This window comes from Mastigoproctus giganteus, chromosome 10, assembly GCF_048544385.1.
Source record: "Mastigoproctus giganteus isolate SK-2022 chromosome 10, ASM4854438v1, whole genome shotgun sequence".
NCBI lineage: Eukaryota > Metazoa > Arthropoda > Arachnida > Uropygi > Thelyphonidae > Mastigoproctus > Mastigoproctus giganteus.
This window is the reverse complement of record NC_143584.1, coordinates 215,335,086-215,351,956: the sequence shown is the minus strand read 5'-3', so window position 1 is coordinate 215,351,956 and position 16,871 is coordinate 215,335,086. Positions and strand designations below refer to the sequence as shown.

Below are 16,871 nucleotides of genomic sequence, written 5' to 3'. Positions count from 1 at the left end.
CAAATCAAAGGTGTTATTCAGAAAAAAAAAAAAAAAAAGTGGCGTGCGTGCCGGGCACGCGTGGTACATGGTTTTATGTGAAACATAAAACCACACATAAAACATAAAATATCCATCATCATTCACAAATTTTACATAATTTCAGCAAATTATTTATTTAAAAGTATTTACAGGGTGGCCATAATTAAAGTATCCCTATTCAGAGCTCTCTGTAGCTCTAAGTAATAAGCGAAATGCCACCAAACTTAGTAAGTAAACTATTCAAGGCATAGGGAGAAGGATCCCGTGAAAAAAATAAATTAGTTCCAAAATCTGCCGATAGGTTATAATATGGCGCTGTACGAGAGGAAAGACATGACAAAGTACTATCAAATAAATAACTAAGACAAACTTTAATGAAATTACAAATTTTTATTTGTGCTCTTTGCAAAAGAAACAGAAAGAAACTGAACTAAACAGGCAGAGGAAATGGTTTCACAGCTACAAATTCACTCACAGTTTACCTCCGATGGTCGATGATGTCGCTGATAGTGGAGTTGGTTTCCGATGTGATTACCATTGTTCTGGACCAGAAATTGCATGCGATGCACAGTGTTCTCGACTGCAGAATGCAACATTTTCTGGAGTAATGTTCCACACATGCTGCATTATGTTGTCTTTTAAGACAACCAGGTTAGGGGCACTTCCTCGATGGACATTGGCTTTGAGGTGGCCCCACAGCCAAAAATCACACGGTGAAAGGTTAGGTCGACGTGGTGGTCATGCAATGGGAAACAAACGACTAATGACTTTTTCTGCAGAAAAGTGATGCCGGAGAAGCTGTTGTACTGGTCGTGCGATATAAGGAGGAGCCCCATCTTTCATAAAAATTGTTTCATCCAAGCATCCTCTTTGGTGCAGTCGAGGAATAATCAAACTGCTCAGTATGTGATGATATCTTTGTGCTTTAACGGAACAGGTGGCTGCCTGCCTCTGCTGGGTGCAATTCCTCGAAAAATATGGCCCTAGGATGGAATTTGAAGTCACACCACACCAGACGGTGATTTTCGGCGAGTGTAATGGGATTTGTTGAATAGCATGAGGTACTTCTGAAGCCCATATTCGGCAGTTTTGAGTGCTGACAGTCCCATCCAGATAAAAATGGGTCTCATCTCCCCAAAGGATGTTCCATGGCCAGGCATCATCCACTTCCATTCCAGCCAAAAACGTTAGAGCAAATGCCATTCGTTTTTCAGGATTATCTCTTTGCAACTGCTGTTGGCGACTGATCTTGCATGGATAATAGTGGATTAGTTTCCGAAGAATTTTTCACACAGTGGAATATGGGACATACAATTGCCTCGCTCCTCCCCGTGCACTGCTACTAGTTCCAGCAGCTGTATCCATGGATCAGTCGACGACAGCTGTTGCAACTTCCTCTGTTACCTGAGGTGAAACGGGCTCTCTCCTCTTCCAGGCTTAACAACCAAGGACCCACTTTCGTCAAATTTGTTAATCATCCTTCTATCTGCTGCAGCTGATAAAGGACCTTGACGTAAGTTCTTACAGCGTCTAAATGCATGCAGAGCGGCTGCTGCATTGCACCCATTAACACAGAACTTCGCAATTAAAGCGCGATCAGGCAGAGTGAGACGCATTGTTAACAGTAAACTTACAGAATACGCTTGCGATGTTCGTGTTGTGCCTTTATAGCTGCTGGGAAAATTAAATTAACTCAGATTTATGCAAATTTTCTGCTCTCTTAGGTGTCTTATTTTTTAGTTTGGATTTAAAACTTTAGTGCAATTCAGTTTCTTTCTGTTTTTTTGCAGAGCACAAATAAAATTTTTTAATTTCATTAAGGTTTGTCTTAGTTATATATTTGTTGGTACTTTGTCATGTCTTTCCTCTTGTACAGCCCCATATTATCTCCTATTGGCAGATTTTGGAACTAATTTATTCTTTCACTGGATCCTTCTCCCTATACTTTGAATAGTTTACTTACTAATTTTGGTGGAATTCCGCTTATTACGAGTTACAGAGAACTCTGAATAGGGATACTTTAATTATGGCCACAGTTTTTAGCCTAATTACCCATTTGATTGCAATAATACACGTATTTGTCATATGACAAATACTTGTATTGTTGCAATCATACTGGTGTAAATCGGTTCACTAGAACTCGAGATACTGTACCGGTAATGAAAAATGTGTCAATCGCTCTAATCACACTACTAGTGAGTGCTAGGGACAGACTAGTGGTGGGAGCGTGGGAAGCGTCTGGCGGAAGCCGCCGATGACGTCACTTCCGTGACGAATTTTTCGCGATTGATCAGATTTACTCGGTTGTAAATATGAATCCTTCACGTGGATTTTAGTAAAATCCATGTGACCATTGACTGGAACGCTAACTGGACTACAGTATTTTAAAGAGTATTATACCTTTAATATATTGTAGTCCAGTTAGCATTTCAGTCAGTGTTCTCATGGATTTTAAAAAGATTAATTAAAGAAATTTCCTGATATTCGATCATGATAAAAATAATAAATTTGAAACGTACAAAAATACTGTATCCGGTATTAACATAATCCCAAAACTTCTGATCACGTATATCATTCTGTACAACCCCACAGGTGTTGAACGATTGTCACATTTTGCGGAAATGTGAGCAGAGCGTTTACTTTTTTCCGGTCAGGTGGATTCGCTTCTCAGTTTAGCAAACGTTTAGCTTTACATGTGCACTTTCGGTTTTTTCTAGCAGGTGTTTGCTTTAACCACTTAAACACCACCAATCGGCAAGAAGGGTGTATAAAAAAAGGCAAGAACAGCAATTGTTTTACAAAATGCAGTTACTGGTAATATTACAAGAAGCAATTATTAACAGTAACTTACAAAAGTAAAGGCTCAGCATGCTTTCAGAATATTTCACAAGGTATATTGCCAGTGGATTAAAAAAGTTGACTGCTTTGTTTGGAAAGAAATTCTTTGTACAGAAGACGCTGGACAGTATAGTATGTAACTGTAGGTACGGGTTGCCTGCCATTACTGCGTCGAGCACGTCAGTAAAGATAACGCCTCGAAGACTTGTGGAGTCATTCACACCGGTAAGCATTTGAAACAGAAGAATATTGCTGGATGCTATGTGAACTCGTCAGGTGGTGATATTTAGATTGGTAAAGAATACAGCCCTGGAAATGGTGAATGGGTTGCGCATGACCCTATTCATCCATTGCATTATCCAGCATTCGACTGCCAGGAATCTGCTTACGTATGACGGTGGAGCAGAAGACCAGACTGGAGATAAGTAAAGTGCATAGTGTATAGCGTATATTGTCCAGCAGCACCGAGGGTTACCCCTTCAAACCTCGAGGTATTCTCTGTGTTGCAATACAAGCTCTGTAAATGCCGGAGGCAATGTAGGTTTCAGTGTAAGTTTGAGTATTGTAGCGTTGGGTTTTGTTGATCTGTTATTCCTCCAGCTAGGGCTGTTAGTGGAACCTCGTGTTTCTGTCCACCACCTCGAGGAGACAGCCGAGTACAGTAGGAGCAAGTTTCTGTCAGGGACGAACCCTTGGCTGCACTTGAGCTTATCAGGGAGGACCCCAGTTAAAAAAAAAAAAAAAACACGCTAGAAAAGGAAAACGTGAAAGGAGGGCGACAGTGAAGAGGGAGGGAGTAGTGCAAGAAGATTAGGGTGGATGGTAGGAAGGCTGTCCACTTAGAAGTAATAAGTTAAGGAAACAGAGGGGCACCCCTGTGGAAGGAGCCCATCCTCCACAGGGGGAGACTAACAAGAAAAGTAAAACGTTTGTGGTGGTAAGGTCCACCAAGCGAAGAGTAGGACTGGGAAGTGGTGGAAGGAAGTATGGATGAGTTGGAATTAAAGCATAGGGCTAGGGTGCCATATGTGGAGGGAGAGATCGCATTGAAGACAGTGGTTCTCTACATTTAAGTTCCACACCTGCCAGACCAGCTGCAGCCAGTGTCAACATATCTGACGCCATGCCACAAATTGGAGGACATGGCGTCAGCACGGCAGGGTTTTCCATATAGGTTGCCCCCGCTGCAGTAGTTCGTGTTGCTTTGAATGGATTGAGTAGGCTCAATGCTGATGGAATTCTTTCTCTTGCACAGACCACACACATAAAGGGATGTAAATTCAAACTGAGGAAGGATGGTTGCAAGAATAGATTTGTCCAATTTTGCCTTTAGCCATTGCATTATCCAGCACTCGACTGCCAGGAATCTGCTTACGTATGACAGTGGAGCAGAAGATCAGACTGGAGATTAAAGTGCATACTGTATAGCGTATATTGTCCAGCAGCACCTAGGGTTCCCCCTACAAACCATCTGACGTTGTGGAACTAGACAGCTTGAATAAATTCAAGGAAGAATTAGATAAATTATTAGAGAGGATGCATAGGTGAATTGGGAAGGGTTTTTTTTTTTTTTTTTTTTTAGCTAATGCTGTATAAGTTTGCTTTCTTGTATCATTTGCCACTACTAATACTACGTTGTTGAGAGGAGCAATATAGTGCTCTTACCAGGAAAGGCTTCAATTTTGCAAATTGCAACATCTGGTAACTAGGCACCTCTAAGGAGATCTAATTGAGGTATTTAAGGCCTTCAATAGATTGAGTAAGCTCAGTGCTGATGAAATCCTTGCTTGGAACACACACATGAGGGAACGTAAATTCAAATTGAGGAAGGATGGTTACAGGTCAGATGTGTGGAAATTTACTTTCAGTCAGATCTTGGTTGAACCTCATCTGGTGTTGTAAGAAGTAGCAGTCTGAATAAATTTAAGGCGGAACTGGATAAGCTGTTAGAGAGGATGAAGAGATGAAATGGGAAATGTTTGTTATTTTATTTATTTATTTATTTTTGGTTGATGCTGTATAAGCTTGCTTCCTTGCATCATTTGTCATGATTACTACCACTATTAAAAATCCTTGTTGCATTTGGATGTAATACTTTTGAAGTGGTTTATTCTGTTTAGCACCAGTCCCTAGCTCTTGGATTGCATTTCGTTTACGTTTGAGTAAGATGGCTCGTTCTTTCTGGTACATGTGATAGTCAGCTGAGTTATGATCCGTTTTCCTTTTTACATTTTCTGATAGCTTCTTGTCCATTTTCAACTATAGTCGAAAGATCCACATGGGATCTAACTTTTTGATTTCATTTCCATTCACGAGAGTTAATATGTGTTCTTAATTCTCTTGTTTGTGCATCAATTTGGGCTGTCTTGTGTTCATTTAATCGGAGCCGAATGCAATTTAGATACTTTTTCTTTGTTGTTGTTGTAGGCCATATTGCTTCGTGTATACTGTCTGTAAATTGCGTGTGTTTTCTGATCGATTTTCTGTTTGCTGGACGGAAAATCCCTAGTTTCCGGGGGAATAAAAACCATGCTACCCTCGCCTGAGACCTTCTAACTCAGCCACGTTGTAAAAAAGTACCATAAAAATTTCCTCCGTCATCGACGGGACTCGAACTCAGATCTTTTCAACCAGGTGTGGGGAGAACGGCGATCCTACTAATGTACTACTCACGAGGACGGGTACTTTTTCAACTCGATTACTGTGTAATTTGCATCTTTGCTCCATTGCTTGACTGTTTGACTTTAAGATGATATTCATGATAAAAATGGAAATATTTCCAAAAACGAATATAACACGTCTTGAAAAGATTATGTCTAATTGTTGTCTGTCGCTAAGAGCGTGTTTAATTTGACTTAAAGTTTCTATGAGATTTGTGGTAGTTGATCCTTGAGTGATAACTAAATGGACGTACTTGGGTGTGTGCTGAAGAAGTGACAGTTGAAAGTATTTAAGATTAATTTTTCTAATATTTTTTGAAAGGAGAATTCAATAGCTATAGGCATGTAGTCTTCGGAAGATTTGGGACTGTTTGGTTTGAGAATTGATTTGATGCATGTTTTCCAAATCTTTAGAAATTTTTCTCTAAAGCTTTTGTGAAAAATGTGGAGTGGGTCCATGATGTACAAATATATTGCTGTTCTTAATAATGAAGAGTATATGTCCGGAACAATTTTGGCTTTATAATAGAATCTCCCACAAAACTGTTAGTAAAATGGGTGGGAGATTCCAACACACACAATTATACGATTATTGAATTACTGAACTTGAAAACGTTTGCAGTTTCTAAAGGGGCATGAAAGTAATTCGGATCAAGGAAAACTGTGTTTTAATTAGGACTTCTTTCCTACCTTTGATACTCATAGTTTAGATGCAAATAATATTATTATTTTTGGAAGGAATAATTTGGAAATATTGGCTTAAACTGTTTTCGTATGTTGTAAATAAAACAAAAGTAACACCGAATTTATTTTGATGGAACAAATAAAGATTACATGCCTCGTACTGCATTATTTTTTACGATTATTAGAGATTTTCAGTCTGATGAAATTAACGCTGGTTTATTTACAATATCCGTTAGAAATTTAATGTTAAAGATAAACGGAGTACTATTTTAATTCGGAATTTTTATTTTTAAAATCCCATATGTCTAGTCTGTCTCAGTGTCTCGCTCATTATGTGCAATTTAAGATGGTTAGAACTCTTCTTTTTTTTAATTCTTCCTTCCATCCCATATGTTCACTGGGTACTTTTGTTAGTTTTCATTAACCCTTTCCCCGAAGTTAACCGATATGTTCCGGACATGCCCACTGTCCTAGCAGTCCTCTTTTCTACGTCATAGCGGAAATCAAAGGGGATGGACTTTCCGTTGGCTGTTACTGATAGAATGACCATTACAAAACACTGACGTAATAGAAAGTGAACGAGAGGAAACTTATTAAATGTAGTTATGATGTTCCTGTCAGCAGACAAGTCTATTGCGATCTTCTGTCACATCACTGTGAGTGTGTGAACGACGCCGTTTCTTCCGAAATGACAGGATTTGGTAGATTGATAACTGTCGTTTATATTTTCGCTTTGACAAAACATGAGGCTTTAGGAATAAATGGTAAGTTCAAATGAATATTATTTAAGTTTTATATTGGAAAACATTTACAACTATCGCGATAATATTTTGTGCATTAAAGATTTGTGCATATTAATATTCTAATATTCATAAATTATTATTTGAATTTATGATGGTTGTTTTAACATTCATAAGTTAAATTTACAATAAAATAGGCACGATTTTTGAATTGTTATAATTATTTTTAGCCTTTAAGACAAAAATATTTTATTTATATATTCATTCTATTTATTTATTTTATTATTTATTTTTTTATTATTATTTTTTTAATTCTCCCTATTTCTGTTTGGATAAATTTGATATCAGACGATCTGAATACGTCATTAATTAGCCAATTTCCCCCTAGCTCGTTTCTTCAACACAACTACCAATATTTTTTTTAAATCAAAATATTCTTGTAAAAAAAATTATCAGTTTGCTACTTTTCGGTTATTATTAAGTAAAATCCATCTAATTTTATTTTTGCTTTTTCTAAAATAAATAAATTATTAAAGTAATAGAAAGGCTGTTTGAATATAGGTGAAGAGTAAATAACATATAATAAAGATAGGTGCTGGACGTCTTTAAATTGGGAGGCAGTTATATCTTGCTTTAAAGACATTAGATTGCAAACAATTTAATGTAAGGGGGGGGTTGAAAAATTTTGGTCTATCATAGAAGGATGAAGCAATCTGGGAACGAATGAACGTTTATTCAACATAATAATCTCTAAGTGTTACAGATTTGATTAAAAGTTCCCTTATCTGTTCTACTTTTTGGCCTTTTAACCACTCCTCGTCAGAATGAATGTTAATAATATTTTTTAACTCAATAAACGTTTACATTACAAAGCAATTCATAATCTAAACATTTATTGTTTCAACGGTTACTCAAGCCTTGTGACTGAGAGCATTGTCCTGCAGGAAGAGGATCCCCCTGGAGAGTTTCCTAAAACGATTGGTCTTTAATTACACTGAAAATTTCAGCAGCAAGGAAGAATAAGTTCACCCTTAATGGATTTACTCTTCTGAAGGTAATCAGGGTTAGCCCTTCTTTGTCCAGAAAAAAATAAAATAAAATAATAATAAATAAATAAATAAAAACTTATGACTCATTGTTGCTGTTATTGGGTTTTCGGAGCATCAGTGACTAAGGCCATATTGCTCCGCATATACGCTCTATAAATTGCGTGTGTTTTGTGGTCGATTTTCTGTTTTCTGGATGAAAAACCCGAGTTTCCGGGAGAAAAAACTCGCCTCAGATCTACTAATTCAGCCACGTTATGAAAAAGGCCCATGAAAATTTCTCTCGTCATCGATGGGACTCAAACCCAGGTCTTTTCCAGCCGGTATGGCGATTCTACCAATTGTTCTACCCACAAGGGCTATGACTCATTTGAAAATTTCTTGTGCAGCGGAGATACTTCATGATGCCACTCCACGGATTGTTAGTCACCATGGTGACTAACAATCACTTGATGCAACTCACAAAATTTGAATCCTAATAATTTTGCAAGGGCTCTGTTTGCGTAATTCACTATCTCAGTTTTCTAGACTACATTCAAATCTTTGGTACCCATTTTTATTGAAGTGTTCTTTTTTTTTTTTTTCATGTTTAATTATTTGTGAACAAAACGAAGAACTTCACAGGATGGGTTTTAGATCTCGTATTTATTGTGATCATTTGCGTGATTTTTCAAAATCAGGTCATAAAAAGCATAAATCTTCTGTGTTGACACAGGCGTGGCTCCACATCTAGTTCATCTTTAGCGAATCTACAACCGCCATTTGAAGCAGCCCAGTTCGTGATGGCATTTTATGATAGACAATCATCGTGTAATGTCTCCATCGTATCCTCGTGGATTTCCTTCCCAGATAATCCTTACAACATAAAAAAAATTTGAAAAAAGGTATTTCATTACTAGGAAGAATGCTTTCATTTATTCATTTATTATTATTATTATTTCTCTCTTTTTCGAATCCCTTTAAAAAAAGGGGGGGGGGGATTCGGATGCATATAAATGCAACAGGCATATTATTGGTTGAATTTAATAATATCACTTTTATTATCAAAAAAATAAAACATAAGAAAGGCATTTGAAAAGTTTGTGGCCTAAGATTCTAGTAACCGGTTACTTTTACTAATCTAGTAGTCATAGTCCCCTTTGGAATCAATGTACTCTTGCTACCGATGCTGCAATGCGTTGATTCCAGCTGCGAAGAAAGATTTGGTGAATATGAACAATGAATATTGTGGATGGTCCAAAATTTCAAAACCGCACTCATGCAGTGCGGCCATGGCAAAGATAGACAAGTTAGCTGGTGCGTTGTCCTAGTGTAGTAGGGTTCATGAAAGACATGCGCAGTGTTCCTCTGCGCATGTCTTTCATGTTTTCACGCAAACTTCCCAAGGTCTGCATAACATGCCTCTGTGACTGTCTGTCTGGCCTTTCTGAAGGTAATCCATTAGCAGCACTCCATCAGCATCCCAAAAAAACCAATGTCATCACCTCTCCAGCAGAAGGAATCAACTTGGCTTCTGCGGAGGGAGAAAAAGCTGCATTTCCACTGTTTGGACTATTTCTCTGTCTCAGGCTGAAGGTGATGCACCCGAGTCTCAACCATGTCACAAACCTTGCAAGGAAATTTGCCGGATCTGTTTGAAAATTATGCAAATGTTCACTTTACTTAACAACTCATGTGATTTTTGTTCTGCTGTCAACAATTGTGAGATCCATTATATTGACACATTTTTCATAGCGAGAACCTCTGTTGTTATGTGGTACACACTTTTAGATGAGAGGTCCCAGATGCTGGCAATGTACAGAACTGTCACTCGTCGATCACTCATTACGAAATCATGCACACTGCCAAAAACCTCCGGAGTGATGGACTGCAGGTCATCCACACCGTGGGCCCTCGTAGGTAGCACAGTTCGTTGAATCGCTGTCCTCTGCCGCACTGGGTGAAAAATACCTTAGTTCGAGTCCCGTCGATGATATAGGAATTTTTATGGGCCTTTTTCACAACGTGGCTGTGTTAGTCGGTCTCAGGCGAGGGTAGCATGGTTTTTCTGCCAGAAACAGGGTTTTCCAGAAAAACAGAAAGTCGACCACAAAACACATGCAATTTACAGACAATATATACAGAGCAATATGGCTTTAGTTGCTGATGCGCCTAAAAACCCAACAACAACCACGCCTTGGGTAATTTTCCAGGCTCTACCTCTCTCGTTTAAATTCTGTTGCTCACGTCTTAATCACAGAATAGGAAGGGGAATCTTCCTCCAATGTTGTAACCATGTATACCCATGAATTACCGTTGGCCTTAGTCACTTTTCCCAAATATTAGACGACTGCATGGTGAGTGATTTTATCCATCTTACCTATTTGATAGAATCGCCGTTATCCCAAACTGAGTGGAAAAGACCTGAGTTCGAATCCTGTCGATTACATGAGGTAATTTTATGGGTCTTTGTTTACAACGTGTCTGATTAAATCAGTCGTTTTATGAAAAAAAGACCCGTTAGTCTCAAGCGAGGGTAGTATGGTTTTCCCCGAAAACTCGACTTTTTTGACAGGCAAATCGACTACAGAACACTGCAATTTACAGACATATTATATACAGCTAATATGGCCTTTGTTGTAGGGTTAAAGTCGCTGATGCACCTAAAACCCTACAACAATAACAAACAATTAAACAAACAAACATAAAAACAAACTACCCCATAACAAACAAACAACAATAAACCTCATTCATATAACTTTGTTGAATTCAGGACCTTAATTTAAAAAGACGTTATTGAAACTGGATGAAACTTTGTGGTTTATTATTTCAAGTGTTGTTGTTGTAGTAGGGTCCAGAAGCATCAGCGACTAAGGCCATATTGCTCCATGTATATTGTCTGTAAATTTCGTGTGTTCTGAGGTCGATTTTCTGTTTGCTGGACGAAAAACCCGAGTATCCAGGAGAAAAAAAACATGCTACCCTCGCCTGAGACTGACTAACTGAGCCACTTTATGAATAAGATCCATAAAATTCCTCATGTCATCGACGGGACTCGAATTCAGGTCTTTTCCACCTAGGGTGGGGAGGACGAAGATACTATTAAGTGTGTTACCCATGAGGGCCATACATTAAGTACAGAAATTTTTAACACTGTAGCATTACCCTGTCATAGTCGGCCGCCACGAACTTTTCAAACGCCTATATGGTAGACTAGACTCTTTTTCAAATCTCTTCGTGTACTACAGTACACAATAACAAAAAAATATATGTTGTCTGGCAAGTCATTAACGATTCGAAGCAAACATGCTTTGAAAATAAGATTAATCATACAATGAGGATCACTGTCTCTCCCGATATCCTGTCTAGTCATCCAAGGGAGAAGCGAGCTAATCAACTGAGCTCGCCTATCATCCCTTATTAAACTTAATGAAGACCTTTAATATTCATTGCAATCACGCCATCTAAAATGAATTTTATATGTGACTGATAGACATCAAAAAACACTTGTAGCTGAGCGTATGTTGCTTAAATGGGACTTGGAAGCATAGAACTCGGAGAAGTGCACTTGAAATTTGGAAAAATAGAACAGACGACTATTTTATAATATTTATCATTTTAAATATCAAAACTAGTAATTAGCTGTATTTCATACACACTCATGCATCTCCGGTCAGGAATACCAGCCCTCGTAGGTAGCACAGTTGGTAGGATCGCTGTCCTCTCCACACCTGGTGGAAAAGACCTGAGTTCGGGTCCCGTCGATGACTGGAGGAATTTTTATGGACCTTTTACCCAACGTGGCTCAGTTAGTCGGTCTTAGCCGAGGGTGCCATGGTTTTTCTCCCTGAAACTCGGGTTTTTTTTCCCAGAAAATCGGCCTGAGAACATACGCAATTTATAGACAATATACACTTGGCAATGTGGCCTTAGTCGCTGATGCTCCTAAAACCCAACAACAACAGGAATACCGATAGTCATATTCATTCCAGATTCTTGTAGTTTTACTGAGAATTATCAATAGTAGGAATAGTAACTGTGCATGTTCTAGTGTTAGTACTGACGAAATGATGTAAGGAAGAAAATTTACGGATACTGAGCCATTAAAAAACAAAACACGCACTTCATTTTCCCATCCTTTCGAATAATATTTCCAATTCTTTGAATTTATTCGGACACTTTCACAACACCAGGTGAAAGTTTATTCCAATAACCTATTTCTCTCTGACCTGAGGCCAATTTTTGCACGTCTGTCCTACAAACAGGTTTTTTTCAATTAAATGTGGCCCTCTAATGCGTGTCGTCCGAGAAACAGTAAGGATGTCATCAGCATTTATTTTTCTCAATCTTTTTAAAGCCCATAGTTTAAGTAGCAAGAGCTTAAAATGCCGAGAATTATGACAGGAAGTTTTATTAAGCCTTGACTAAGTGTGTACTTCCTTTTTAAAGCTTTAAACTTCAGTCAGTTACTGGCAGGTGTCTAATTTCTAATAGCTGCAATTTGCAGAACTAAAGTCTTTCTTGGCAAGGAAACCCTTTTTTTCCACTCACTAATTTCGTTGCTTGCTCTTCTTTGCACTCGTTCCAACAGATCAACATCCTTCTTAAAGTGAGGCATCTAAACCTTTATGTAGTAGTAGAGGTGAAGCCTAATGATTGCCTTGTACAACAGAATGATCATCTCAGTTCCTGCTGGCCAAGTTCCTGAATTCACAGAACACACGTGCGCTGTCCACGCCAGTTAGAGAACGTCATGCCAGATTGTACGTTATCCTTACAACCATTTCATTTCCACCACCTTGAATATGATACCACCCAATTGGAATGGTTTTCTGGAATTTCTTTTACCCATATGCAGCACATTTTATCCAGATTAAACCTTAAATGCCACTCCTCAACCCATCTGTCAAGGTTAAATTGAAGGTTAAACTTCAACTGCCATTTCCCAACCCATCTGTTCAATTTTTCTAGGTCTTGTTGGATTAGCATACCCTGATTACTGTCATTGACCATCCTGTCAACCCTTGTATGATCAGCGAACTCAGACATTAAATGATGTGCCTTTGTCAACATCTTTAATAAATATCGAAAACAGTAAGAGGTTCCAACACCGAACTCTGATGACTCTACAAATAACATTGGTCCATTAATAATGGACCAATGTTATTAGTGTCAACTATCCTTTTGTCCATAGCAGCAACTTGCCCACTTCTTGAATTCATTTTATTCAATGATTAAAATGAATTAAAACTTTAATGTTCAGTCCCCACAAGTAATGTTCCACATCCGAAACTAACAGAAGCTTTTGTTGGTGACAGGAGACAGACTGGAAAATGACGAATCGAAATTGATCTAAAAACATTCAGAGGGACAAGAAGAGCCTACACTGAAAAGGTGAAAAGCTACTCGACAAGAAAAGATCAATCTGATATTTTCTTGTCGAGTAACTGTTCAAACATCAGAAAATAATTTCCAAATTTCCGTTGGTTTCATTTTAAATGAAATTTGAGATGACTCGGGAAATCTTTTAAAAAGACTCAAATATAAAATATCATCGAAATCTGTCAGTTGGGAGTTGAGCTATTATATGAGGACGGACAGACATGGCGAAGTTCAGTAAACACTTTACGAATTTGCGAAAGTGCCTATGGAAATAGTATGGAACGTAGCGAAGAATATTGATAATTTCATTCGCGGAATAGCAGCGCCATCGTACAACCACTGAGGTTTCGGTGAACTGCTTGATAGATGGCAGGAGAGTGTATATCCAAGAAAACGTTGACACAGTTGCAAGTTCTTACATTCGTCTGGTTGTTGTAAAGCAGTCTTAAGTGACGTGCTGTAAGTAAACAGTCATCTTACAGAGCCTGTGAGAGAACTGTCTCGGTAGCGCCACCGTACAACCTCTGAGGTTTCAGTGGCGCTCATGCCATTCGAACGTATAACAAAACATTGCCCATTCTTCAAACTTTCCATTTGGGAGCTTCCAAAACGGTTTTCACTTACAATACATAACTTAAGGCCATTTTGCAAATACCACACAACATGCCAGAACTTGCAGCTGTGTTATTTAAGATTAGTCAGGCATGACCATCCCTTAACGAATTCATGCTGGGAGCTATTCAAGACGCCATTCTTGCTTAGATAGTCCTGAATCGAATCCTTTAAATTTTACGTGAAAGAATCGAATGATTAGAAGCCAGTAACTATTATTCGAATGATATTAGTATTATGAAATGAATCGATTATAATCTCTCTCTCTCTCTCTCTCTCTGAATTTTAGGCACATTAGGTCGATTAGGATATACAGTATTCGTAATATGCCTAATGTCTTCACGTTGTCTGTCTGTCCGCATGTAATAACGTTATGAAACTTTATATTTCTCTTTATAAGAACGAAGTCCAACTCTGTCTGTCTGTCCGTCCGCATATAACATTTACAGTCTCAGTGGACAGATTTTCATGAAATTTTATATTTGGCCTTTCAAAAATATTTGTCTTGCCAATTACAAATTTCGTTTATTTTCACGTCCTCATTTAATAGCTGAACTCTCGGTGGATGGATTTTCGCAAAATTGTACATTTGGATATTGTAAAAAAGGATTGACGAGCCGCCCAAATCATTAAAATTGGACCAGCAGAAATCTGAAAACTATTATTTCTTTGGCCGTCCGTCCGCATGAAATAAGCGAACTCTCAATGGATGGATTTCTATTAAATTTTATATTTCGCTCTTTTAGAACGATTTTTAAAACATTCCTAAATTTTATTAAAATCCGAACCAACAGAAATTGAATTTCTATTGGTCCGATTTTAATGAATAAATAAATCAGAATTTCATTAAAATCGTGAATTTTTACTGATCATTGTAAAGTCACTGTAATATAAAATTCACTGTAACACTTTTATCATTTATTTCAGGTAATAGAACTACTCAAAGAAACCCAATTCGGAACCAGAATAGTATAAAAAGTTCCAGGCACATTGTTCGTCGACTTCAAGTTGAAAGTACCTCGGAAGCAGCCATCATAAAATCCCTTGTGGCAAAAACCAAACTTCTTTTACGTTCGCGCGGCTTTGATCCTCTAACCTTTACTCCAGATGGAGTTTCGATTCAAGAAGATGTGAAAGATCGCGGACATAGTGGAAGGATCATTTTAGATAAAGGAGAACTGTTTGGACTTTCTCACATCAGTGTCTTAGATATACAACATGTAGATGAACCTTGGCGTGGGTTGCGAAATATTACTGCAAGTTTGGAATGGAAAAATCTTCGAACAAAATACCGTCTGAAGTCCATCATCAATGGTGTTCAACATGCGGGAGAAGTGAATGCATTCCTTGATCCAATTTTGATACGTATAATTGTCCTGGAAAGATCAGGTAAGAGGATAAAGGCATCGTTGGCAAGATTCCACTTGTCTGATTTGCGTATCAAAGTTAAAACTTCACTTCTGAATCAACTGCCAGGATCGAAACGAAAACTTCAGTTAGCTGTCGATCGAAATATCCGAGAAGTCATGCATCACTCAGTCGCAGACGACGTGAGGAGATTTATGAAATACACACTGACCAGACTATATAAAAATTAGCAGACGAAAATGAATAATTTGCACTGACAAATAATTTCTTCTGCTTCTGGTTTTAATCTGCTCATGATCTCCAAAATTATGAATGAAATATAAAAATTATTATATTAAATATTATAAAATATTTTGCATCTTATACTGCGCCACACTCTCCTTTCATCCAGCTCTGGTGATGAACCTATTTAGCTTTGGCTTTTGCATCCAGTGGTAGGCGGTAGTTATTTTGAGCGACCAGGTGGCGCCGCTCTCAGCCTCAGCTATCATTTCGACTTGGGGAGGTAGTTCCAATGAAGCGACTTTCGCGATTTTTTCTACCTCGGGATGAACCGAATTCGAACTCGGGATTTCTTCACATTGGTGTCATAACCAGTGAACTTATCATCCACTTATTATTATTAAAAATGATTATTATTATCTGTTTTCCTCAAACACTTTGGAACTTGGTTACGTTATGTCTTAAGCGCGAAAGCAACAAAGGATGTGAGGCTTCAGTATTTATGTCTATACTGCGTGTATTCTTTGGTAGATTTACTTGTTTGCTCTAAGATTGGAGAAATTCATGGCAATTTGCTTCTGAAATATCCCAAATATTTCAGAAGCAAATATTTTGATAGCCCAAAATTTTTTATTTATAATATATCTATTTTGTTCGTGTCATAACTGAGAAAGACCGAATACGGTCTTATTCGCAAAAAAATTAATTAGTTAATTAAAAATGGACGCCACTGATCTAAAAATAAGATTTGTTATTGTCATCAGGTGTCACAATCTTTGTAAACTGTTGGCATTGTTTCTATGGTAAACTTCACTGTTTTTCGGTCAAAATCACCCAATTTCAAGGGGTGGGGGGACGCAATATATCGCATGAGATCGACTAACTCGGGCATGGATGAAACAACAATAACTACATGGCTCCAGTCTACGCTGGAACACACCCAAGGCCTTCTCCACACAGCGCAAGACGGTAAAGCAATACAGTACATTACCCTTTCTAGGACTAAACAGGTAGGAAAACTCCTGAAAGGGCTGAACTCGGACACTTGAACATGTGCCAGAAGCTATGGGAGGTCCTTTCCTGTGATGCTCCCCATGTCGTGATTGGAATGGAAATTAGTTTGAGTGGGTGAATAATTAAATTAATTTTCTTGTTTGTTTTCTGTTTTTTTTTTTTTTTTTTGCTTTATTCAGTAAAATATGTGTCATTGAAACGTCTGCGACAACTTATTTATCAAAATCAAGGGTAAGTTTATCAAAAGCAACAACAATCTAGAAACCTCGATCCAGTTTGCTTATTATAAAAAACACTATTTGCAT

At 38.0% G+C, this 16,871-nt stretch overlaps 1 protein-coding gene across 1 annotated transcript; it reads left to right on the top strand.

Moving 5' to 3' along the window:
• Positions 1 to 6,661: 6,661 nt before the first annotated feature.
• Positions 6,662 to 16,400, top strand: LOC150079899 (uncharacterized). Its single transcript, XM_090384079.1, has 2 exons — positions 6,662 to 6,967; positions 14,890 to 16,400. Exons 1-2 carry the CDS (start codon positions 6,892 to 6,894, stop codon positions 15,558 to 15,560), a joined length of 747 nt encoding a protein of 248 aa, XP_090240205.1. The 5' UTR covers positions 6,662 to 6,891; the 3' UTR covers positions 15,561 to 16,400.
• Positions 16,401 to 16,871: the final 471 nt, after the last annotated feature.